We start from the raw sequence: 26250 nt of genomic DNA on the forward strand, positions 1-26250 counted from the left end.
AGGGGCGCCTGCACCTCACCCCTCTTCCGTCTCCATTCTGTGTTGGCAGTCTTGAAGCCCTTCCTTTGCCCGTTGCGTCTCATGCGAGATGGGCCTAGCAGTTGGCAGAGGACAGCCCTCAGCCCTTCATTTCACACCTTGAGGATTGAATGACCACCAGGCCTGGAAATCCGTCTTTTAAAAATCAGCGTGATTTGGGGCGCCTGGGTGGCTCAGTCGGTTGAGCGTCCGACTTCAGCTCAGGTCACAATCTCACGGTTCGTGAGTTCGAGCCCTGCGTCGGGCTCTGGGCTGACGGCTCAGAGCCTGGAGCCTGCTTCCGATTCTGTGTCTCCCTCTCTCTCTGCCCCTCCCCCGTTCATGCTCTGTCTCTGTCTCAAAAATAAATAAAACGTTAAAAAAAATAAAAATAAATAAATAAATAAATAAATAAATAAATAAATAAATAAAAATCAGCGTAATTTGGGGCTTCTGGGTGGCTCAGTCAGTTGAGTGTCTGACTCTTGATTTCAGCTCAGAGCATGATCCCAGGGTTGTGGGATCGAGCCCCATGTCAGGCTCTGTGCTAGGCATGGAGCCTGCTTAAGATTCTGTCTCCCTCTCTCCTTCTCTGTCTCCCTCTGCCCCTCTCCCATTTACACACACTCTCTCTCTCTCTCACTCTGAAATAAAATTAAAAATGGACAAAAATGTCATTTGACTTCTCCCCCCTCGCAGGTGTTGCTGCCCTGGATTCCAGCGTATCTGGGAAAATTGGTCTGCGTGCCGTCATCTATTATTTCTGTACCACGATCATTGCTGTGATTCTAGGTAAAACCTCTTTCTGATTCCTTATTCTTCTGTAGAATTGTGACTCTTCCTTTAAAAGTAGTTGGGCTTTTTTTTTAATGTGGTTTTTTTTTTGTAATTCAGAAAGTAATATTGTCAAATTACCACGAACCTTTTGGGCTTCAGGTCTACACAACACCTTTTCTATGAAGAAAATATAATACTGACTCAAGTTCAGCCATGGTGCTGCTCATTAATGCCCCTAGCAAGAAACAGGGTGACAGTTCTGTGCCTTTATTAGAAGGAAGTGAAGCCAAGAGCTTCTGTCATAGTGGAGTTGAGTCTAATGGTGAAGTATTTCCAAAAAGGTAACATTTCAGTGCATCTCAAATGGCACGTGGTAGTGAGAGCTCACAGCAACTTGCCAAGTATAAATTCCACTTGAAAAAGGGAGAACGTTCTGATAAGGGAATATAGCTGCTCTCGGACCTCTGGCATTCTTTTACGAAGAGAGTGCGGCCCATCCTTTGTGACCTGGCGTTTTAAGGATGCCCTGCGTGGGAAGAGAGGACTGGATGGTACTCAGATGTTGCAGCCGCGTGACCCTGCCACTCTGCATTAAGAGACTGTTGGGATGAGGTGAGGCAGTGGGGCTGGTAGGCCGGGCACCTGGGAGGGCCTGAACCCTGCCTTAAACCAAAGCCGCGCCTCCTCAGAAGGTTCGTGAGGGAAGCGCACATGAAGGAAAAAGCGGGTGTGTGTCTCTCCTGCCAGGTCGAGTGGAAAGAGGGGACCACACCCACCTTGTCTTTGTATTGCCCACCGACTCCTCCCACCTGCGAAACCTACCTGCTCTGGTCCTGATGCCCTGCCCACTGTGGATCGGCGTTGCCCTTGGGAGGAGTGATAAAGGACACAGAGACTTTCTTCTTCACCCCCTCCAGTCAGGCAGCCTCTAATGACTTGGGGTGTACTCCAGCCTCCCGCCTCTGCTTGGACACCTCAGAGGACAAGAACCCATTACCTCCAGGGACCAAAATGGTGCCCTCAGATACCCACCCCCTCCGTTGAGACGTGCCTTACAGCAAGAACTGTCTCCCCCTGTAACACCTGTTTGTCCTCCTTCCACCCCCTGAGAGTCACAGGGAACACTATTTTTCTTAACCCTGACCCTTTTTTGGATTATACAACAGCCTTCCAGATATCTGAAGGCTTGTAGTATGAAAGGAAGTTAGGGCTTGTTTTGTATGAGCCTCTGGAAAATAACCAGCATCTGTGGATAAAAGTTACATAAAGATATTGAATGGCTTGAAAATGAACTGAGTTGGAAAATGAATCACCCTCACCCCAACCCCTGCCTAGGCTGATCTCATAAGCTAAAGAAAAGAAAATAGAATGTTCTCATCAGCAAGGGTTTCCAGAAGCAATTCTGGAATGCAGCCTCTTCATTTACATTTAAAAAAAAAAAAAAAAGTGGGAAGAGTTCCTTCTTCATTTAATGGAAAAGTAATCAAGGCTGCTTGGAGGTCCCAGCTGAGGCTCAGCATTTTGGCCTGACCGTGGAGTCCTCCTTCTGGTTTTGACTGGTGCCACTATGCCTACTGGTTCTAAGAAGGCTACACCAGGGGTGCCAGGTGTTCTGGAAGGTTCTTAATGCTCTGTGGTGCTCTCTTGGGCCGCAGGCATCGTGCTGGTGGTGAGCATCAAGCCTGGTGTGACCCAGAAAGTGGATGAGATTGACAGGACAGGAAGCAGCCCTGAAGTCAGTACGGTGGATGCCATGTTGGATCTGATCAGGTGAGTGTTTTGCCAGTGGGGCAGACCCCTAGGCATGCCGCCTGTGATACTGTGGCCACAGAGGACCACAGCTTGCTTTAATGCACTGCTGTGGCTGTCTTGAAATGGCCGATAGTTTTTGAATCATTGCGTGTTTTCATTTTGCCCTGGACCTCAAAATTGCATAGCCAGTCCTGCTCGCCAAGCCATGGTTCCAAGAGTGGGAAGAGAGTCTCCTCTGTCAGGATTTAGGATGGACAGAGAAGCAGAAAATACAGTTATTGCACTAAGATGCTGGGCTGCGTTGGGGGGTCAGCTCTGAAGCACACTTGAAGAAATACCTTCTTTTTTAATTTTTTTTTTTAACATTTATTTTCAAGAGAGAGCGACAGACTGTGAGCAGGGGAGGGGCAGAGAGAGAGGGAGACACAGAATCCAAAGCAGGCTCCAGGCTCTGAGCTGTCAGCACAGAGCCCAACAAGGGTCTCAAACCCATGAACCGCAAGATCATGACCTGAGCTGAAGTTGGATGCTTAACCGACTGAGCCACCCAGGCGCCCCAAGAAATACATTTTTTAATTGCACCGGAGAAGCCCTCTTCTCAGAAGCAATCAGGGCTGGGAACTGGTCAGTTACTTTTAAGATAGCAGAGCAGAGAATCATTAAAAAATGACACAGGTACACATTATATATTTTGTGGACACAAAATTTAAATGTGTTTATTTGCCAGTTTTTGATGTAGGGCCAAAACCTTTTCTTTGAGCGTGTCAGTTGACTGTGATTCTGTATCATTTTTCTTGCACCTGTTGTGCTTGTAAAGGCATGGTGTACAATTTCCAGGTTCAGTTTTCACGAAGTACACAACAAAATCCTTAGAAACTATAAAGAATGCTGAGTGCCACATCCTGCCAGTTTTTCTTTCCATTTCTGCGGACGCCCCTTACCTAATTTACCCACAGAAATTTTAGTCACTGGCTTCGGTCGAGTTTCGAAGCATTGAGTTTAGTTTTGATGAGAAACCACACCTTCCATCTCACACTCCCATTTCACTGACTCACATCATTTTTAATTCAGTCATTATGCTGATATTCTCATTTGGCATAAAGAATTTGGGAACAGATGCCCCGGACTCTCGGTAGGCATACTTTCTCGTCAATGAAAACAGAAGCGTACAGAATATTAAAGGAGTCTCTTGACTGGGAGTGTCCACCTGCCAATGCATTGTTTCACCGAGGACAGCGAGCGTACCAATTACTCAGTGACTCAGCTGAGTGATGGTTGTGTGAGAGAACTTTCTAGACTCGGTTGAAGCTCAGCGGGGGAAAAAAATCTTAATGCAAGGAAGTATTTTGCAAAGGAGAAACCAGATTCTTCTCACCTTCACCCATGCGTTGGGTGTGACAAAAACAAAACACTTGTGCTGTAACGTGACACTGTTTTTCATGTCTCCAACAGGAATATGTTCCCGGAGAACCTTGTCCAAGCCTGTTTTCAGCAGGTAAGAACAACGACTTTTGCCTTCAGATTGCTGTACTCTTCGCTTTACTGATTAGAATCGTTGTTCCCTGCTGTGACCCAGGAAGTGGAATGAGCACATAAAAAATGGCAGGAAACCCACCCTCGAGTGTGAATGTGGAGCAAATCGCAGGTGCCTCTGGGCTTCAGGTCCCAGAGAAGTCCCTGTTGTTACTGACCCCGCTGCTCCCTTTCCGTGACACGTTCTTGTCCCCAAGAGAGCTCAGATGAAGCCATCAGGAACCTGTCGAACAAAGAGTGTTTAAAAATGTGGGCTCTTGTGCCTGTGTTTTTGAGAACCACGTGATATTTGTGGAGACGCTTAGGCTGTCTCCAGATGCAGGCACTGAAAAAGCAACCCTCCGACTCCCTGTTCCTTTCTCCCTCGTGTTGGGAGAGCGGTATCGAACCCACACGGGTGGTGGGTGTTCCCGGTGTTCGGTCTTTTCCTTAATCACTACACACCCGTTGCTGACCCTCCGGCTCCCCGGCGATGTAACAAAGCCGTGATTTTTTTCCTCTAGGAAAGTTGAACAATCTCTTCACTCCCATTTCCTTACAGCCCTTTTCTCTTGTTTATCTGTGCACTTAAGACAGCTGAGTCTATCACAAACTGCCGAATTCATTTACATAAATTACATGAACAGAGACCTCTGTGTGTACCAACAAAAATGGCAATGAAGTTGTTCCCTGCCGACCTCCGAGAGGCACAGAACCACCTCTGTTTCAAGGGTGCCTTTGCGGCTCAGCCACAGTGGTCATTTGTAAGGTTCTTGATGTTGGCAGTGTCTCGAAGGAGTGACATTTATGCCTGGTGTCGTGGTATACTAGCTCTTTCTTAAACCTCTCTGCTGAAGCCTTGCAGGACCAAACAGAGCCAAAGGAAGGGAATTCAACAGAAATCTCACTCATGGACTAGCCCTAAAGGGACTGTTGCTGCTGGAATAACCATCTACTTCTTGATGTTTATTAAAGTCAGGGTGACTACAGTTACCCAAGTAATGAGGTGTTCCTCCCAGATTAAAAATGAGAAACGAATAAACAAATAGAAACAAAATGATTGATAAGATCGCTGTAAGAGTCTGTCTGTCAAAGCACCTCCAAATAAAACCTGTACTTTCGGGGCACCTGGGTGGCTGAGTCAGTTAAGCTTCCCACTTTGGCTTAGGTCATGATCTCATGGTTTGTGGGTTCGAGCCACGCATCGGGCTCTGTTCTGATGGCTCAGAGCCTGGAGCCTGCTTCACATTGTGTCTCCCTCTCCCTCTGCCCCTCCCCTGCTCATGCTCTGTCTTTCTCAAAAATAAACATTTAAGAAAACAACAACCCAAACTTTCTTTCCCATTGTTGCCCTGTTAATCTTTTACTATGAAAGACAACATTCTGACATCACTGAATGGTGGCCATGGGAATCAGGGTTTGGATTTTATGGTCTCACTTTGGCTTCCCAAACCTCATGGGAGGTACTATCAAAATCTGTAACCGAGAGAGGTGACAGAGGCAGAAGGCTTCAGTGGCACTCAGTTAGCCAGAGTCACATATTCCCATGGTTTAGACTCAGGTGCTTGAAAAACTCTTATTTTGTTTGTTTCTTTGGTCTTTTTTTCCCCTCCAATGTGCAGTATAAAACCAAGCGTGAAGAAGTGAATACTCCCAGTGAGCCCGGGATGAACATGACCCAAGCATCTGTCACAGCCATCATGACAACTGCCATTTCCAAGGTACCTTGTTGCCTGCACCCCTTCTCCCCCCCGCCCCCGCCCCAGGCAGGCGCTGAGTCATGGAGCAAGCAGGAGACAGAGATACAGTCGGTCCTCATTACTTGCGAATTCGTCTTCTGGCTAAAATGTGTTTGCCCCCCCAGAATCAACACAACGCTCTGACGTCATTTGCAGACAAAGAGCGGTGAAAAGTTTAAGTCGCCCAATGCACACATGGCCCTCTGAGGCTGAACAAGGCTAAGCCCTTTTTTTTTTTAATAGGCTCCACACCCAATGTGGGGTTTGAACTCACAACCCTGAAATCAAGAGTCACGTGCTCCACCGACGGAGCCATCCAGGCACCCCAAGCTCTGCCTTCTTGTTTCAGCTCTCTTATTGTAAACAAGTGTCCTTTGAGTAGCATGTTTATGCCACATTTTTCATGTCTCTGTGCTTTTCCATGGTGATTTTACTGTTTAAAACATCCCCCAAGCATAATGTTGCAGTGTTGTCAGTGGTTCTGAGGCCGAGAAGGCTGTAGTGTCCCGTATGGAAAATTATATGTGTGTTAGATCAGCTTCATTCAGGCTGAGGGTGTCGGTTGTGACTTCAGTGTTAATGACTCAGTAATACACATTACATATTTATGTGTTTCTGAACAGAAACACCTACAGCAAGGTTATATGCTGATTATCTGATGAAAATGTTGTGAACCCTGGTTCCCCGGAACCTGACCTTATATTTCCCCTGGGAGCAAGGATTCAGTATTTGCTAACTCACTGTTGGTGGGTGGCACTTTGTAAAACGTAACCACCAGGCATTACGAGAAGCCTCTGAACCACCCAGAGAAGAGGGTGAGCCCCATTGCGTCTACACTCTCCACTACTCCATTGAGTTGAGTTGGGCACCTCTTGCTTTAGAGTTGCAAGACCACCTAAATATGGAATACAAGGCCACGTTGCTTCTCCAAAACTCTCCGCCCAGATGTGATTCGGGGTCCGGAGTTTTCCACTCTCGACGGGCCATGCGGCGCAGGCACTGTGTGTCATGCAACTCAATTCAGTGGGGTTGGGAAGCACCCTCCAGGACAGAGGACGTCAGTATGCCTGCAGCAGAACGCCCTGCCAGGTAAAGAGGAATAAACCACAAGCAGCCTCACCTCAGTTCTGCCACCAGGAGTTCGCCATCCAATTATGAATAAAATCCATTAGGTTTTGAGAGCGGTTGGCATTTCAGCTTTGGAGATGAGACTGTGTGGGCCCGAAGCAGTAAATCTGTAGTCCTAGAGGTTTCTGCTGAGCGTTCTCTGCCCCCACCCAGAAGGGAACGATTTAAGGAAGAAAGAAATGTTTGGTAGACTTGGTTCAAATCAGAGAGACCACGGTTGGCTCCAGCTTCCTGCTGCAGGAAACATTAAGTCCTCCGACTGGCTCTGTGGCCCTCCATGGCCGGGCTCCTCCCTGGTTTCCCGGCTCCCTTCCCAGTGGCCTTTTCTCTTTCCCATCCAGACCCACCTCCTCAGTTACTCCTTATTCCTGCCTTTCCACGTGGTTCCGAAAAGATTGTTTTTTTTTAATTGTTTTTTTTTAACGTTTATTTATTTTTGAGACAGAGAGAGACAGAGCATGAACAGGGGAGGATCAGAGAGAGAGGGAGACACAGAATCTGAAACAGGCTTCAGGCTCTGAGCGGTCAGCACAGAGCCCAACGCGGGGCTCGAACTCACGGACTGTGAGATCATGACCTGAGCCGAAGTCGGACACTTAACTGACTGAGCCACCCAGGCGCCCCCCAAAAAGATTTTTTTGAGCACTCCCTGTGAGCCAGGCCCTGCTGGGCATTGGGATGACAGTGGTACAAAGACAGACATGGCTTGTGCCCTCATGTGACGAGTGATGAGTAGTGCAATAGGGAAGGACAGGGTGCTTACTCCAGGGCTTTTAACAGAGAGGCTTAAATTAGTTTGGGGGCCATAAAGGATGAGTGGAATTCTCCAGGCAGGGTGCAGCGGCCTGGGGATGACTTTGGCCTCTGCTTATGCCATGTTTCTGGTGTTGGCCTTCATCTCTTGGCTGCCCCTACCGCTCAGGCTTAGCTTTCCCTAACCGCCGGTGCCCCCAGTCAATCTCCGCCCGAGGCCTGTAACTTGACCGCGCAGTTAATTACACACCCTCCCGCTACCATTGGTTTGTTTTTCTCACGGTTAATCTTATCTGTCTAGCTGTATTTTAAGACTTCTAAGTCACCAATGCAGTCAGCACACTCTAGCTGCTCGATAAATATGAGTTTGAGCATATCAGATGATAAGTAAAAAATGGCACCCCAGTAACTTATCAACCATATATAATACATTATAAACCTGGCTTGCGGCACTCAGATCATGTTATCTCCCTGTGAAATCTCTCAGTGAAATCTCACGCTGCACCACTCAGATGAGGTTGTGTCTCAGCATATCTCATGCTGTTCTTACTCAGGATAAGATAATGAAATGGCTTATAGTAGCTGGTATTTGGTTAATATTTATATCTCTACAATCCTGTTGGTCATCCAGGATCAGAGGCGGTAAAGAATGCGCCTGTGTTTTACTATCATGATACAACAGATAGTAAAATGTCCTAAAAATGTTCACCCTGCTAAATATTTTGCAGTTCCTGCATTATTAATTCCTCTCTTTTTCACACAGACTCCAAATGTAGCTAGTAGTTAGAATAACTCTGAAAAGCACCTCAAATCTACAATTCTTACTAAAAATGTAAGATATCCCAGTTGGTTCGAGCCCCACATGAGGCTCCCTGCTGACCGCTCAGAGCCTGGAGCCTGCTTCAGATTCTGTCTCCCTCTCTCTCTGCCCCTCCCCTGGTTGTGCTCTGTTTCTCTCTCTCTCTCTCTCTCTCTAAAAAATGAATAAACATTAAGAAAAATTTTTAATATAAGACATCCCAGAATAAGACATCTTCAAAAGAAATCTTCAAGTTTGGATTTTTTGAGAGACAAAGAGAAAAAAAAAATCACTTTAAAGTTCAGCGGCAGATGGTGGGGGCAGTAAAAACTTGGGTTGTTTTTTTTTTCTTTTTGTCCCCAAGTATGGTGGCCTTTGGTGGATTACTAGTTCAGTAGGTGTGGCCGTCGTATCTTCCCATTTCGGGGCCTCTGCTCTCCAGCAGCATTCTAATCACGCATCCATATCTCTTGGTTTTGACCCACAGAACAAAACAAAGGAATACAAAGTCGTAGGCATGTATTCAGACGGCATAAACGTCCTGGGCTTGATTGTCTTTTGCCTCGTCTTTGGACTTGTCATTGGAAAAATGGGAGAGAAAGGACAGATTCTGGTGGATTTCTTCACTGCTCTGAGTGATGCAACCATGAAAATCGTCCAGATCATTATGTGGTGAGCAGATGCCTGTTAATGCCATCCTGCTTCTCCTGACAGTTGCCCCCTCAAAATTGGAGTAAAGAAGCCTAGGAAGGGTGAACATAGAATATCAAGACACTAGAGCATTCAGTAACTATGTGTATTACGTGGGAGTTAGTTCACTAACAAGAATCTAGGTTTTAGCTATTGTCTTTTCTGCCAAAGCCCTTGATCGTCTTACACCCAACCAGCATTCATCTAAGAAATAACTCTTTTTTTAATTAATTTATTTTGAGAGAGAGAGAGTGAGGGTGGGGAAGAGAGGGAGAGAGGGAATCCCAAGCAGGCTTCATGCTGTCAGCACAGGGCCCCACATGGGGCTCGAACTCACAAACCGTGAGATCCTGAGCTGAAATCAACAGTCAGATGCTTAACCAATTGAGCCACCCAGGCGTCCCTCTAAGAAATAACTCTTAAATTAAGGATTTGAGGGGCGCCTGGATGGCTCAGTTAAGTGTCCAGCTTCAGCTCAGGTCATGATCTCATAGTTTGTGGGTTAGAGCCCCGCATCATGCTCTGTGCTGACAGCCTGCTTTGGATTCTGTGTCTCCCTCTCTCTCTGACCCTCCCCCACTCACACTCTGTCTCTCTCTCTCTCAAGAATAAATATTTTTAAAATTTTTCTTTAATTAAAGATTTGAAAGGGTTCTTTGCACATCACAACACAAGGTGCTTTCCTTGTTAGGCCCCGTGCATAAGTGATGTTCAAAATTCTTGCAACTGGTACAGCACAGGCCCTAATCCATCCAGATGAAAACTACCATTTGGGTCAGCATACCAGTGGCATCACCCTGTCCCTGGAGAGGCCAAACTCCAACTTTTCTAGGTGATCCCTGCCCCACTTATATTGAGTTGTTTCAACATTATGGACTCTGAAGTGTAGACAGTGACAGTGACTCAAAGGGTTTCGTGATTTCAGCCACTTACTCCCGCTGAACCTCACCTTCATCATCTGCAAAAAAGGATAATAGAAATCTGCCCCTAGATTTGGGAGAAGTGCATCAAGGGAAATGATGCACGTCAAATACTTAACCCAATACAAGGCACGTAATGAGAGCTCTGCAAACAGGGCTGTTCTGACCACTTCTACTACTAATCATATTGCTCTGTGGCTGACACTGCCTCCTGGGGAACAAGATGACTGAGGCCAGGAAGAGCATGGGGGCCATATCTGGGGGATCAGGCAAAAACGAGATCTGCCGTTGTGACTGTTAGCAGGACGTATGTGTACCGGGAGTGAGGCATGGGCTATGCACTCATTTAACCACACGTTCTTGTCGAGTCTGCTCATCTAGGGTGGCTGAGGTGGGTAGGATTTAAGACACATGTGCGGGTGCTGAAACCTGGCGCCAGGGGTCCACCAGGGACTGAGGCCGAAACTTTGGCTTTATCGTGTAGCAGGTGTGCTTCCCAGCTGAGCACACGTGCCAGGCCAAGGTGCGTGCCCCGGCCCGTTTCCTCCCCAGCGATCCCACCTTGAAAAGACACCAGATGACAGAAGTGTCTTTGCTATGCTTGCTTTCTAGTTACATGCCACTTGGCATTTTGTTCCTGATTGCCGGGAAGATCATAGAGGTTGAAGACTGGGAAATATTCCGCAAGCTGGGCCTTTACATGGCCACCGTCCTGAGTGGGTACGTCCGACTCCAGGGAGGAAGCAGCCAACTTCTTTTGGGCCAACGGACTGGTGCCGAGAAGCTGCCTTTTGGTTAAAATCGGCTTCTCCCCTGTGCAGGGAAAGATGGTTGAGAGATAAGAGAGCAGGGGGAGGAGGGCTGCCCTTTAACAGCTGTACTGGAGGAGGATCCCACTGTGCTACTTGCCAGATCTCGGCAGAACAGCCTGGACCATGGTTTGTTGCTGCCTTTATTAGTTGTGTTAAAATCATTTTTTAAAATGAGCAAGACCCACTGGTAGCCTCTCTTGGCGTTCACTTCTTCAAGGATGGAAACTCACCAAACTAGTAGGAATGGCCCACAGGTACCCCAGCCCCAAGAAAGACATTAGGCAGGGCCTACGTGGAAGGAGACTTGAGCCAGTCGGAAGGGATGGCTGGTTGGTCCCAGCCCTGCAGGTGGGGCCGGGCACCACTGCCACACCATGCATCATCCAAGTGTCAGGGAGCATGCTGGGAAACTCTTCCAGCTGGGAGGTACTGTGTAAAAGCTGGAAGGCAGCAGGGGACAGGTCGTTTGCATATTTATTGCAGCCCAGTCATTGGCTCCTTAAGGGCAGGTATGGTGGATAAGTTAGGAATGCTGGCCCCGGATATCTAGCAGGAACAGGATTCGTCACAGGTGTTAAGAAACACGGACCAAGGGAATGAATAAGTATCATCAGATTGACTCGCACAGGTCAGTAGCCCCCAGACGCCCAACTTGAGCAATGAGCTCACCTGCTGGAAGGCAGGTGCACTGGGGAGCTTATCTGTCTTTACCAAAAGCACCGCCCTGCCAGCCAGCAAGAAGAAGCCTGGGTTCCTCCAGTGTGAGGGCCATTGTCAAATCTCAGGGCCCCAGTGGTAAGGCAGCAGGGCCATCTACCCTTCTCGAGGACAGGGCCTGGGTCCAGGCAGTCATTTGGCCGAGTTTTATTATACTGAGCCATTTTCTAACACAGTTCTGGTTTCTGTTCTCTCGCCCTACCTTGGTTTTTAACAGAAACTCAGCTTCTCATAGTTCTTAGCCACAAGCTCTATGTGAAGACCCTCAAGATGGACCTTCAGGATCTGTATTAACAATGATCACTTCTTATTGTTTTCAGCTTTGAATAACTGATCTGTAAACGCTTTACGTGGACACTATATGGCATCTGCTGGATTGGTCCCATTTTTTAGGCCCCCTGTTTTGTGTAACCTATATATCTCAGTGTGAAATAAGGAATAGTTTTGGAAGGCAAGAATAACAAAGAAAAGAGGGTCAGTCCTGAAGTAGGTGGAAGGAGACTCCACCAGTATGACTGGAGGAGAGCAGGGACTTCCTCCTTACCACAGCCTGCCTGGCCTACTAGATGGTGGGCACCATCCAGCAGGACAGCAGTGGTCCAGGGAATAGACGGGCTGAGTGCTATGATAAGGGCCTATGGTAGAGGTTTGTGCAGAGCCACAAACCTACGACAGAGGAAAGGGTCTGCCCAACCTGGGAAGGTAAAGGAAGGCTTCCTGGAGGAGAGGGACCTTTTGCTGAGTCTTAGAGGAGGGATAAGAATTCAGCAGCAGCAGCAGGTGAAAGCATTTTAGCACCTGTTGGCAGAAATAGCTTGTACAAAAGCTTGGCGGCATGATGTAAGTGTTGTGTGAGCTCTGAAATGTGGATTCAGCTACTGGCTTCACCGCCGACTTTGACAAGATACTTCGTTTGCTAAGTGAATGTCCTCACCCTCACTGCCGGAATGGAGACCTGCCCTACCTCTGATTTTCTTTTGGGTCATAATGCAAATCAAATGATATATCATGAGTAAAAAAGCTGTTTGAAAAAAAGGATTAATATGAGGAGGTGGTGTCATCTAAGAATCTGCTTCTTTGACTTGTTTCCAGGCTGGCAATCCACTCCATCGTCATTCTCCCACTGATCTATTTCATAGTCGTTCGGAAGAACCCTTTCCGGTTCGCCATGGGAATGGCCCAGGCTCTTCTGACGGCTCTCATGATCTCTTCCAGGTAAATGTACGAGGAGTGTGTGGAGGACGTCTCTGGGCTGCAGAGACTAATCAGCTCTTACTGGCTGCGGCTGAGAGCTGTACGGGCCACTTGTGAAGCTGACCAAGCACCGGCCACAGCTTGTCCTTCTGTAGCTAGCTTTAACTCCAGGAAGGACCTCTGTCTTCTCCCCCTGCGCATCCTGGAGCATATTGCTTCACCCTACTGCATATTCCCTGCCCTCATGGCATGGCCTGCAGCCCAGAAGGGGTTTATGGTGTAACTCAGAGAATGGCCGACACAGCACGTTCCCACTCCTGGACCTGCCCAGAGTGCCAGCATGCTTTGGGCTCTTGGTTTAGTTTCGGGAATAGAAGCGTCTCTTCAGGCAGGGATTGAGCACCAGCATTCCTAGACCATACGTTCCTTTCTCTCTTTTTTTAATTTTTTTTTAATGTTTATTTCTGAGAGAGAGAGTGTGTGAGCAGGGCAGGAGCAGAGAGAGAGGCAGACACAGAATTCAAAGCAGGCTCCAGGCTCTGAGCTGTCAGCACAGAGCCCAACACGGGACTCAAACTCACAAACCGTGAGACCGTGAGATCGTGACCTGAGCCGAAGTCGGACGCTCAACCGACTGAGCCACCCAGGCGCCCCGACCCCTTTCTCTTTTTATCACACAGTTCGGCCACACTGCCTGTCACTTTCCGCTGTGCTGAAGAAAAGAACCAGGTGGACAAGAGGATCACTAGGTTTGTGCTGCCCGTCGGGGCTACCATTAACATGGATGGGACTGCGCTCTACGAAGCGGTGGCGGCTGTGTTTATCGCACAGTTGAATGACCTGGACTTGGGCATCGGGCAGATCATCACTATCAGGTAGGGCGCGAGGCCACGCTTACTTTCATTTCTGTTACTGGAATTGTGGCAGGTGAAAGTCATCTGAAGGGAGCTCACGAATGGTCCACTGGTGGATTGATTTTCTTGGTCTAAAGTCCCTTCCCAAGATTAAACACATTACCAGAAGTGGAATCGTAGTGTGGAAGGTTTCTGCTTCAGGGTCTGAATACCCAAAGGTATCACTGTTCTCAGTTCAGTGCACCCACTAGGTGCTAGGCACACAGTAGGTGCCAAGGATTCAAGATTGAATAAGGGCCAGGCCCTGCTTTCAGGGGGTCCCCAGTAGGTAAGGGAGATAGATATCTAAATAAATGCTGAGTGGTGTGATAAGGGCTCTAGTGGAGGTCTGAGGGGACACAGAAGGCACCAAAGAAGGAAGGGAAGGTGATGAGAGGCTTCCTGGAAGAGGAAAAAGCTTAGCTAAGTCTTAGAAGAGGAGTAAGAATTTAGTAGGAGAAGGAACCTAAGAGCACTTGGGATAAAAGGACTAGCATGGGCAGGGGTTTGTGATGTAACCATGGCCTAGTTACAGAGTTCAGACTATTGGATGTGGCTACATAAAGAGAACAATGTGGAGAACACAGAGAAACGAGTGGACAGGGATCATCTCATGAAAGGCTTTGTGAGAGGCGCTCATGGAGGGGCTCAGTCTTTCATAATATGGGCAAATTTGCATTTTTAAAAGCTAACTTTGTGATACGGTGGGTAGACTGGGTGGATGGACAGGAGTTAGCTGGAGGACTAGCTAGGAGACCACCACAGGAGTCCAAGTAAGGAATTAAAAGGCCTCCATCCAGGCACTGGCCCTGAGGATGGAGAAGGGCTTCCAAATTCAAGGGGCATCAGTGGATTCAGAGTGAGGGACGGGGGAAGGTTAGGATGACCTCCAGGGTTGGTGGATGCTTCTGGACTGATGAATGGCGCTCACCAGAACAGGCACTAGTGGAAGAGAAGTGTCGGTGGGAAGACAAAGAGCTTACGCTGTTTGTCACGTTGAATTTGAAATACCTTTAAGACATCCAGGTAGAACTCTGCAGTGAGAAACGTGGTCTTGACTTCAGATAAGGAAGTCGGACTCATCAGCTGGAGGGTGGTCACCAAGCACATGGGTCACGAGTCAGTCAGTCATCCGTGTTCGAGTCTCAGCTTCACCATGATTAGCTGTGACCTTGGCCAAGTTACTTGAATTCTCTAAGCTTCTATTTCCTCACCTATAAAATGAGGATAATAAGAGTACCTACATTTTATGCAAGTGGTGGTAATTAAGTCAGTGCATACAAAATGCTTAGAATGGTGTATATGTAGTGAGCCCTCAGGAGATGTTGAGACGGTTAGGAGGGCATTACATAGGGAAGGTTTGTGCAGAAAAGAGAAGGACTAAGGACTGAGCCCTAGAAAATCCTCATATTAGAGGCAGGCAGAGAGGGGAGAACCAAGAGGGAGACCAAGAAGGAACAGAAAGGGAGGAGGAGAGGGGCACCTGGGTGGCTCAGTTGGTTAGACTTCTGACTTCTGCTCAGGTCATGTCTCGCAGTTCATGAGTTCAAGCCCCGCATCGGGCTCTGTGCTGACAGCTCAGAGCCTGGAGCCTGCTTTGGATTCTGTGTCTCCCTCTATCTCTGCCCCTCCCCTCCTCACACTCTGTCTCTCCCTCCCTTTCTCCCTCCCTCGGAGATAAATGAACATTTAAAAAAAAAAAAAAGAAAAAATTTTAAAAAAGAATAAAAGTAGGAGAGCCACAAATCTTGCCCTGAAACCTAGAGAGGACAGATTTCCAAGCAGAGAATTCTACTCAGGTGAAGACCGATATTGTCTGCTCAAGTAGATACTGCAAATGCCACTCGTGAATTTTTCCATAGTTGGTTCTCTGAAACAGCACCGTTCAAGATGGTAGCCGCTAGCCACACACACACAGGTTGGACGGAACGGACACAGAAGGTTCCATCAGTACAGAAATAAGTTCCGCCATTATGGAAAATTTTGCTGGACTGCGCTGCTTGGAAGGGATGGATTGGGTTGAAAGTTAATCTGGAGACTTTTATGAAGTGTACAGTGGGAGTTTCCAACTAAACCAGGTCCCTACGCGAGGTGGACTCTGACCTTGCCGAGTTAACTCACTGCTGCAACCCCAGCACTTGGCACAGGCATAAACTCCAGGCATAAAATAAGTTCCGAGAATGTTCTTATACGGTATTTTTTTTCTAATTTTTTTTAATGTTTATTTTTGAGAGAGACAGAGTGTGAGCAGGGGAAGGGCAGAGACAGAGGGAGACACAGAATCCAAAGCAGGCTCCAGGCTCTGAACTGTCAGCACAGAGCCTGATGCAGGGCCCAAACCCACGAACCGCGAGATCATGACCTGAGCCGAAGTGAACGCTTAACCGACTGAGCCACCCAGGCGCCCCTAATACAGTATATTTTTAAATTTTCCCCAGCCCTAAATCATAAAGTATTTATTGCCATTTGCTCGGCGTTAACTGAAGACCGGTACAAAGTGGACCATTTGGCACATCAGCTGGGAGGCAATACCGATGCTGCCTGGCCTGTAAAAAGTGTCCGAGGCTTAAGAAGCTTGAGCCCAAAGAGCTAGAGTGAAGTCCTGTGGTTGGAACAGCAATGAGTGTGTTAAAATTGAAACCTTGAGTCACGTCTGAGAAAGCTCCGCAGCCACCTGTGGTCCAGTGGTTGTGACTCTGGCCATTCCCAGCAGACTTTCCAACTCCCTCATCCTGGCCTGTGGCACCCAGTCTGCATTGGACTGATTTCCAAGCAGTGGAAAGCGCCCGTTCTTTTGGGCATTTGCCACTTTGTGATGAAGTCCACACACCCCCTCAGTCTTAACATTTCCTAGATATTTCTAACCTTGTTTTTTTTTTTTTTTTAAACTGACTGCTAGAGAAGTAAACTTTGGGTCTAGAGGCTAAATAATTCACATCAAAACCTCTTGCCCTGCTCTAGTGTTGTGTGTGGGTTTTTTTGAGATTTCATTTGTAAACAATCTCCATATCCAACATGGGGCTTGAACTCACGACCCCCCAGATCAAGAGTCACACGCTCCACTGACTGAGCCAGCCATGCATCCCTTGTATTCTTCAGGCAGAATTGCCGATAAGTAACCACCGGCCCGTAGCCAACAACCACAACTGTGAAGCCCAGAGTAATCATTGACCTAAAATTTAAAACCCTCTCTGGCTCTGCCTGGGACAGAATGAAATAAGAAACATGATTTTTCCCTTGACAAGTTACAGTTGTGGCTCATGTGGCTGACGGTTAAAGAGATCCCATAGTTCATCTCTTTTCTGTGGTGCTTTTGGGCTGGACATCGAGGAAACATATGCACCATCCGCCCAAAACAAACCCTTTTGTGGTTTTATCATAATAGTCACTAATCAAAGGTTATACCTGATTGAAGATGGGGCAAATATTCTTGTAACAGAAGAGAATTACTGGATTTGGGGCCTTCAAAGAGCTTAGAGGGGAAAAGGAGCCATAGGGGCAATAATAGTGATTGTTTTGTGTTAGCAGTAATACGAATACTGATGGCAGCTAAATAGCAGAAATGGCATTGGGTTTTTTTTTATCTTAGAGTGTGTGTGAGCAAGGGGGGGGGAGGGGGGGGTGCATGCAGAGAGAGAGGGCTCCAGGCAGGCTCCACACTCAGCTCGATCCCAGTCCCACAAACCTGGGATCATGACCTGAGCTGAAATCAAGAGTCTGACACATAACCGAGCCACCCAGGGGCCCCAGAGATGCCATCAGTTTTTAAGCATCTGCTGTATCCTGGTGCTCATACTGGATGCCCTTCCTATATTACCTCATTTAATCTTCTTGGAGCCCTGCAAGGGAGACAGTCTCCCCATCCTCCGGGCAAGAACTGAGATCCGGAGGGAACTTGCCTAAGGACACACTGTGAGTGAAAACAGCCGAGGCAGGTCTTGTTGTTTTTTAATGTTTGTTTATTTTTGAGGGGTGTGGGGGAGGGGCAGAGAGAGAGGGAGAATCCGAAGCAGGCTCTGTGCTGTCAGCACAGAGCCCAGCGCAGAGCTCAAACCCATGAACCGTGAGATTATGACCTGAGCTTGAAGTCAGACGCTCAACTGACTGAGCCACCAGGCCCCCCAGAGCCAGGTCTTCTTGACGCTAAAACGCATGCTGGCTTCAGTTCACACCCCAGACCCCGCCTGTCTGGAGACCTAAGTGCCGGTCCAAAAACTAGATCAATGCTAGGAAAGTACTTTCTACTGATGGTTATTGTGTGTTCTTCTGTGAAAACCCTTTAAAGTCAAAGTAGAATATATTCAAGCCGAAGGAATACGTTTTTATATTTTTTACCCCATCTGAAGATTTATAATTCCCAGTCTCAGACCAAAGCCAAGTCAAATGGCCAAAGTTTAGGAAGCAAGGTCAAGGCTCAAGGGCAGAGTTTTCTTTGACCAGGCGGGTTTTGAGCCCACCGATATATTCAGTTTAAATATTTTCAACCAGGGGCGCCTGGGTGGCGCAGTCGGTTAAGCGTCCGACTTCAGCCAGGTCACGATCTCGCGGTCCGTGAGTTCGAGCCCCGCGTCAGGCTCTGGGCTAATGGCTCGGAGCCTGGAGCCTGTTTCCGATTCTGTGTCTCCCTCTCTCTCTGCCCCTCCCCCGTTCATGCTCTGTCTCTCTCTGTCCCAAAAATAAATAAAAAACGTTGAAAAAAAAATTTTTTTTAATATTTTCAACCAGCATTGACATAAACTTGGGTTTTCCAAAGAGTACTTAAGTCAGAAGAGATCTAAAGGATTATGTAGGCCTGAAACTTTTAGAGGAATTGGGACAGCCCCAGAAATCTCTCATTTACTGTAAATTGGTGGCCACAGCCCCTGGAGGAAAACACACTTGTCAAAGAATGCTGGCCTGTGTTTGACCTTACCCTCGAACTGAGCTGTCAGCACAGAGCCTGACGCGGGGCTCGAACTCACGAACCGCAAGATCATGACCTGAGCTGAAGTCGGACACTCAACCGACTTCATGACCTGAGCTGAAGTCGGACACTTCAACCCAGGTGCCCCGTACTGTTTTTTTTTTTAATGTTTTGTTTTTTTTTTTTTGTGTGTGTGTGTGTGTGTGTGTTTTTTTTGAGAGAGAGAGAGAGTGTGAACAGGGGAGGGGCAGAGAGAGGGAGATCCAGAATCCAAAGCAGGCTCCAGGTTCTGAGCTGTCAGCATGGAGCCTGACTCGGGGCTCGAACTCATGAACTGTGAGATCATGACCTGAGCTGAAGTCGGACACTCAACCGACTGAGCCACCCAGGCACCCCAGGGATTCTTCTAGTTTAAATGGACTGTTTCTACATCTTCCCCCTTTCAACCCACTGGCTTCCTTGGACTAAGGATGAGAACATGTGTCCAGAAAGTACAGTGGGTGTCCTGTCAAGCTCATTCAGATTCAGGGACTTTTCAGGGCATGGTTTCCTCCAAAATGACCAGACTTAAATAAGGATGATACTGTTGACAAAAAATGGCACATTCCAAAGAGAGGACTCCCTAGCACCACATTTTACCTGCCCAAGCGGGATCTTTTTAGACTTTGTGTTTTTTTTTTAATTTTAGAGAGAGAGCGAGCACATGAGCAGGGAAGAGGGGCAGAGTGGGGGAGAGGGAGAGAATCTTAAGCAGGCTCCATGCTCCGCACAGAGCCTGACACAGGGCTTGATCCCATGACCCTGGGATCATGACCTGAACTGAAATCAAGTCAGACACTCAACCAACTGAGTCATCCAGGCTCCCCATAAGAGGGGTCTTTTTAAATATGTCATAAGGAAGTTCACTTAGCTGCCTCCCCTCGTTCCAGACCCCTCTTCCTTTTGCAGCAAGTGCATCCACTGGCCAAAGGAGCAGTCAGGAATAAACGCTTGTATCTTGCACAGGAAGCATGGTTGGTTCTCAGTTCAGTGCCCTATCAGGCAGCTCCCAGAAGCCAAGAGTCTCATGATGTCAAGAAAGTGCATAAAACATGCTTGACCACAGCCTCATTCCTTTGTCTTTCCTGGAAATACCCTTGCCATCCACCCGGACCACCCTCCCTTTGACCATCCTCCAAGGCAACGTAAATTCCTGGCACATATGAGATGCCAGTTGATGACTGGCTGGGTGAACAGATGGACGAAGGGAGAAAGAAGGCAGGCAGCGAGGTAATTGGCACTTATGGAAGGGGATGGACACACGGATAGGTAGCTGATGCCTTCCACAAACACCCCAGGTGGTAAAACTCTCGCCTTCCTCTTGAATAGCCCTCTTGCTCATTTTCTGAGCGCACTCAGGCAGCTCGTCTCCTTTTCCTTCCGTTAGAGAGACTTGCCGTGTCTCCCCGCGGAAGGAGATGGACTTCTCTCGGTCCCCCACCGCTCCCTAACGAGGCAGAGCTGATGCTCAGCAGAGAACAGATCCTGACCGGCCAATGTGGGGGGAACACGGCCGTAACAGCCATTGGGACTAAAGGTTCCAGGCCAGGGGCCCTGAAGGGAGACACAGGTGTCTAACTCCTTTTCGGCTCGTGTGTTTTGGCTGCAGTGTCACGGCCACGGCCGCCAGCATCGGAGCCGCGGGGGTGCCGCAGGCCGGCCTGGTGACCATGGTGATCGTGCTGAGTGCCGTGGGCCTGCCCGCCGAGGACGTCACCCTCATCATTGCTGTCGACTGGCTCCTGTGAGTTGGCATAAATGCGCTGCCTCTGCCGGCTGGGGAGGTGGGCTTCCCCGCCCTGCAGAACCTGCAGTCTGTCATCATTCTGTCCTCAGATTGCCACTGCCTCATGAGCCATCCGTTGCTGCTTCAGTTTCCCTCTGGCCAGGCCATCTGATAAAACGTGCTTAAAAATTAACTCCTCATAACTTGCGGCAGTGATTTTAAAAGGCCAGTGATCTCCATTAGCTTGTTTTACCTGGAGGATGGGTGTGGGGGGTGGGAGGAGATCCACATAGAATGATAAGGTGAAGACAGAGTCACAAGTATTCCAAACCCCATAGGCCACCCTCGCCTATCCCGGCCCGGGGTCAGCGTCATAGGTGTAGAAGCGCCTGGTTTGAAGTCAACCCGTCTTCCCGAGATCTTCAACATCATCAGGGGCCATGGTAGGAGCTGTGGGGGAAAGACCAGCTTGAGTTTGAATCGCTGTTCAGTGTCTCAACAGCTTTTTGACCTCGAGGATGTCCCTTAGCTTCTCAGAGGCCCAGTTGTGTTATCCGTGAGATGGGACAGATTCTGTGCATTTCATTAGGTTGTGCGGGGTCTGAGTGGGCTCATGTGACCAGCGTGTCTAGAACAGTGTCTGGTGGGCAGCATTTGCCCAATAAATGGCAGGTTTTCTTATCATTAGAATGATTTGGAACATTTGCATTGTAACTCTCTAGCACACGTGCATGCATGGACACACGCACAGAGGGCTGACGAACACAGCAGAAATTCTGGGCAAGGTCGTGCCTTGTGTGACCTCCCCACGGTTCAGGTTGGAACGAGCCTGGTCCCCAGCTTTATCTTGGTACCCGCTTTGTGCATCGGTCTCGCTCTGTCCCCTGGCCCTCAGGGGCGAGTGTAGCTGCGTATTGAGCCTTTACTCGGAACCAGCCCAGGGTTACCGGGGAGTCCGGCACTGTGTGGTTTGCAAACAGCAGCTGAGATGGTGAAGACAGTCACGCCCTGGAAGGCCCAGGCTCCTGCCCCGGGGAAGGTGTGCCATGGGGGCCCCCCTCAGCAGCTGGCTGTGTCCCCCAGCCCCAGCGGAGGTGGCCCCTTTCTTGCCAAGATACGCCACCCCTGAAGCAAGTACTTCTCGTTTTCCTTCTAGTGACCATGGTGGATTTGTAGTTGTCTCCTTTGCCCGATTCTTCTGGAACTAGTGACCTTCACTTCCAAGACACCCAGAGAAGCCAAAGGTCCAGTGTGATCCATGGAATAAAAAGACTCTAGTTGGTTCATACCAGGGTCTGGTTCATTCCATGGCCTCGTTCTGAATCGCAGGAGGGCACCCAGATGCGGAGGTCTGTTCTGCAGGTGTAGTTCTCACAGAAGTAGTCACGTGCACAGTTCCCACCAGCAGTGCTCCAGTGTTCTGTCACCAGGGCGCCTTCCTGCCACAGGGTCCTCTCCAAGCTCGGGGTTATGGCCGGCCGGGGGTGTCATAAGGAGAAAGCCGCTCCTCGGCTGACCTCTGTTTTCTGACCCTATGTCCCTGCTGGCTTGCTTCTAGAGGGACCCGGTGGCGCAGAAAAACGACTACACCAGGGACACACAAACGCACAGGAACACTTGGAGGCACACACATACACACACTCCCCCTTTGGCAGAAACACCACCCACAGGGTCCTCTCACCTTAGCTGAGACAGATCCGGGAAATGCCCCAAGACGGAGGTTAGGAGTGAGAGGCTCACTCAATTCTGAGCCTCCCTCGGCTCCCCCAAAATATTTGTAAAGACTCTCTTCACGCTTCTTGGGGAGGAGAGGAGGGAATTTGGGGAAACTGGTGCTGGGCTTACGAGGGTCCGTTGTGACTTATTGGGAGCACACGCCCAGGGAACCTGGTTACTCATTCTGTACTTTCATGAGCCACCTTCTGCCCTAGACCTGTGAGGAGAGAAGCCTCCCATCCAGCCACGAGGATGGCACTCTCTGCATCTGCTTAATTCGTACCTGAACGCTCCAGTGGCAAATGGAAATGAAATCTGGGCCTCCTGTCTGACTCCCCCTCTCTCTTCCCCAGGGATCGGTTCAGGACCATGGTGAACGTCCTCGGTGATGCGTTCGGGACGGGCATTGTGGAGAAGCTCTCCAAGAAGGAACTGGAGCAAATGGATGTTTCATCTGAAGTCAACATCGTGAACCCCTTTGCCTTGGAATCCACAATACTGGATAACGAAAACTCAGACACCAAGAAGTCCTACGTCAACGGAGGCTTTGCGGTAGACAAGTCCGACAGCATCTCATTCACCCAGACCTCACAGTTCTAGAACCCCTGGCTTCATAGGACCAGGAACGAGGAAGGACAGCTCCCTGAGAGTCATCTCTTAGCAAATTCAAACATTCAATAAGGAGAAGAAACACACTGATGGCCAGTTGTACATTTGATTTGATATATAGACCTCCAGATTATTTTCTATATTTGGGTTCACCGCTTTTGCTCTCCAGGTGGGGTACCATGAAAGAAAACAGATTAAAAGGAAAGCTGTATTGTCTGCAATGTAAAAATTCTATGAGAAAGTTTGGAAGTAGGTAGAGTAGTAACTATTGGATTAGGTAATGGGTGTGGAAGAAAACTTGCTTTCTCATACGCAGTCCAGTGTTTGGGTTTTTTTTAAAAAAGACTCCTTAATTACAAATTTTTACTCAAGCTTTCTATTGGCATGGATTTCCTTTGACTTCTCACATTTTTATAGATTATAATGCATGTAAATACTACCACTGCTGCCCCCCCCCATTTAATGTGCCAAATTGTCCATTTTTAACTCATCTCCAGCCAACGTCAAAGAAACCATTTTGAAGGAAAACAGACCAGCACAGTTCTGCAATAACAGTTTCAAGACGGGTGAGGGGTGTTGCAGGAAGGGAGAAGGGTTCTTTTTTCAATGTACTGTATTGGAACACTGGTAACTAGTAACCCAGTGTTCAGTATAGAGCTAGATATATATATAGATATGTATATATTTATTATTTTCATATAAGTTGCCAGACAGAGATCAGAATTGAACTGTCAATGGGAAATAAAGAGCTCTCCTTGTACTTGAATAATAACTACGATTTCAATCCAGATCTGCTTTGGGGCTTATCCCAACTCCTCTCTCAGGAGCACGAGAATGAAAAATTGTATTGTCCGTTCCACGTCTGTGTACCAGCCTCATAGCAGACATGTATTATGGTGATACAGTAAGGTGGCCGTTCATCTACAACTTCTAGACTCTACTGCTGGGAAGGAATCCATATCGGCTCTATATAAGATAGTATGAAGATATGTCACTCACATAAGGCTGGATGTGTTTTTATCCAACTGGAAGGCTTCATTCTTCCAAGGTCAGTTACACCCACTCAAAAAATGACGGTTCTTTGCCATTTCGTACCTATCAGGGCCCAAACAACAGTGGCAAACTACCAGCTAAATTGTACTTTAATATGGTTTTGGTGGAACAAGTCACCCTGGTCGGAAAAGCACTGTCCTTACCCTGGATTGTTGCAGAGTAAGTCCACGAGTTGATCCCCACAGCACGAAATGTTGGTATCCGTGGTTCAGGGAAATTCTTCCATTGTATCAAACTTGTCTCCTCCTGAAGGGACGATTGTCCTAACGTAATCTTGTCACCTCGGCCCTGCTTAATTAAAATTCATGTCCTGTCATTCTTCTAATTTATGAAGATAGCTTATTAAAAAGTCTGTGCTTCAGCACTCATCTTGTAAATAACACTGAACAGAAAAACTTGTATTTACAATGAGATCCAGAATAATCCTGTTTCTGCAGTATTGAGTAGCCAGTTTAAGCCTGCGCTTTTCTATCGAAGAAACCAGAAACTGTCCCAAAGGTACAGGAAAAGTAAATAAATGCTCAGTGTTGACCACCTGTCCCTGAAATCTACAAGAGAATGATACTGGATTGTCATGTAAACACCGCAGATATGGACCAGGACTGATTCCATGTGCGTTTTAAATTGCAAATACTGGGGGTGTTCACTGGAGGTAAATCTATCAACGCAACTGTATTCATAACTTATCTCAGGCCCGAGAGGTCCTACCCCCTTGGCCGTTTGTCTCCGACTGGAGGCACTCAAGTTGGCAGAGCTGTTCGTGAACTGTAGGTCATCCTCATTTTGGAGTGAGTTTGTAACCAGCCTCTTAACACACTGTGCTGTTAACTCATAAAAAGAAACCAATGTTCCATTTCAGTCTCAATAAATACTTCCGTCATTCTTTCTTCCCCCGCCTTATTCTTCCTTTATCTTTTATCTCACTCAGGTGGGGCGTGGGAAGGTGGAGACAGATTGTAAACGGATTATTGTTTTCAAAACTGTTTATGCTCGAGAATGAAAAAGCCGGGCTTGAGGAAAAGTAATCTTGGGGCGCCTGGGTGGCGCAGTCGGTTAAGCGTCCGACTTCAGCCAGGTCACGATCTCCCGGTCCGTGAGTTCGAGCCCCGCGTCAGGCTCTGGGCTGATGGCTCGGAGCCTGGAGCCTGTTTCCGATTCTGTGTCTCCCTCTCTCTCTGCCCCTCCCCCGTTCATGCTCTGTCTCTCTCTGTCCCAAAAATAAATTAAAAACGTTGAAAAAAAAAATAAAAAATAAATAAAAATAAAAATAAAAAAAAGAAAAGTAATCTGATTCTTCATGTGAATCAGTGGGGATGATAAGGCTGAAATGCAGTGCCATAGGTTATAAATAGTTCGTCCATATTTTATGGCTGAGATGGAGAAGGTGTGATTTGGCCAGAAATTACTATACTGGGAGGTGGTCTTATCTCAATATGATGGCGACCTGGTTTCACTGAAGGACCATTCCTGCCCTCAGAAATGGGACTATAGACTACAAATGTTGTATTCGGGGAGGTCGTGCCCGGAACCTGAGTCACGACAGGGTTCTGCTGGTGCCCTTGCTAGCAGTCTGTGATAGCAAACAAATGGACAACCAACCCCCTAGGCCCTACTGAGGGAGGGCAGTGTCTCACAGAAATGTTTGTCATTGCAAACATTAGTCTGTGGCCAGACTAATTCAGAGTAGTTTCCTTCTTGAGGCAACATTAGATAAAAACACCCAACACATCACTTAGAGATTTGCTTGGAAGATTAAGTGTACTTGAGCAGGACCCCCAATGACTTGGTTCTTGCCCAAAGTCTACTCCTATACAGAGGGATGGTGTTATCAGCTCTAATAAACGACTATTTCTCAACAAACCATTGGACGAGGCCCTCTATTAAAAACACACCCCATTCTTAGAATAGCTTGAGAAAACTGTGTTTGGCTTATAATCAGGCAGTGGGCCGGCAATGGTGTTGGCTTTGCAGATGTTAAGAATCTTCCCTTCTGGAACGGAAAGAGGAAATGGTCATGCAGAGCCTTGACATGATGCCAAGCAGACACAATTTGCCAAGCAACTATTCTGTATTTTCTAACTGCCCAGCAAGCGATCACAGAGCCCAGTGAGACTGCTTTAAGCATTAGATGAGAAAATAGACGGAATGCACGTAGCACATGAAACGTTTCATAAAAGCTAGTGCCTCCTGCCAAAAAGTCCTGTACACCCTCGTCCCCCACTTACATGGGTCACCCACAGACATCCAACTGACATGACCGAAAATTATAGTTTTCACCACTTGGCCTTACCTGGGTTATTAGAACAAACAGTAAATCCAACCTAGTGAAACTTAATAAGCAACCCCCATTCTATAAAGGGAAGCTCTTTCTGAAAATGGGACATTTTCACTTAAACAGTATAAGACCTAGAATATTGCCTCTTTCCTAAAAGATCATGTGGCAGGAGGGGGGTGGCTCAGTCAAGCGTCCAACTCTTGATTTCTGCTCAGATCACGATCT

The 26250-nt window shown here is 47.8% G+C and overlaps 1 protein-coding gene across 1 annotated transcript in view; it reads left to right on the top strand.

Moving 5' to 3' along the window:
• Nucleotides 1-24640, top strand: part of SLC1A1 (solute carrier family 1 member 1) — an 84231-nt gene extending 59591 nt beyond the window's left edge. The window contains exons 3-12 of the mRNA XM_058695821.1: nt 718-810; nt 2451-2565; nt 4000-4042; nt 5682-5780; nt 8966-9150; nt 10701-10808; nt 12710-12832; nt 13492-13686; nt 20256-20390; nt 22442-24640. Of these exons, the coding sequence (XP_058551804.1) occupies nt 718-810; nt 2451-2565; nt 4000-4042; nt 5682-5780; nt 8966-9150; nt 10701-10808; nt 12710-12832; nt 13492-13686; nt 20256-20390; nt 22442-22688 (1343 nt within the window). The 3' untranslated portion in view covers nt 22689-24640. The remainder of the gene's footprint in view (nt 1-717; nt 811-2450; nt 2566-3999; nt 4043-5681; nt 5781-8965; nt 9151-10700; nt 10809-12709; nt 12833-13491; nt 13687-20255; nt 20391-22441) is intronic.
• The last annotated feature ends 1610 nt before the right edge of the window (nt 24641-26250 follow it).

The sequence above is a fragment of the Neofelis nebulosa genome, chromosome 12, assembly GCF_028018385.1.
Source record: "Neofelis nebulosa isolate mNeoNeb1 chromosome 12, mNeoNeb1.pri, whole genome shotgun sequence".
In the NCBI taxonomy this organism is placed as follows: Eukaryota; Metazoa; Chordata; class Mammalia; order Carnivora; family Felidae; genus Neofelis; species Neofelis nebulosa.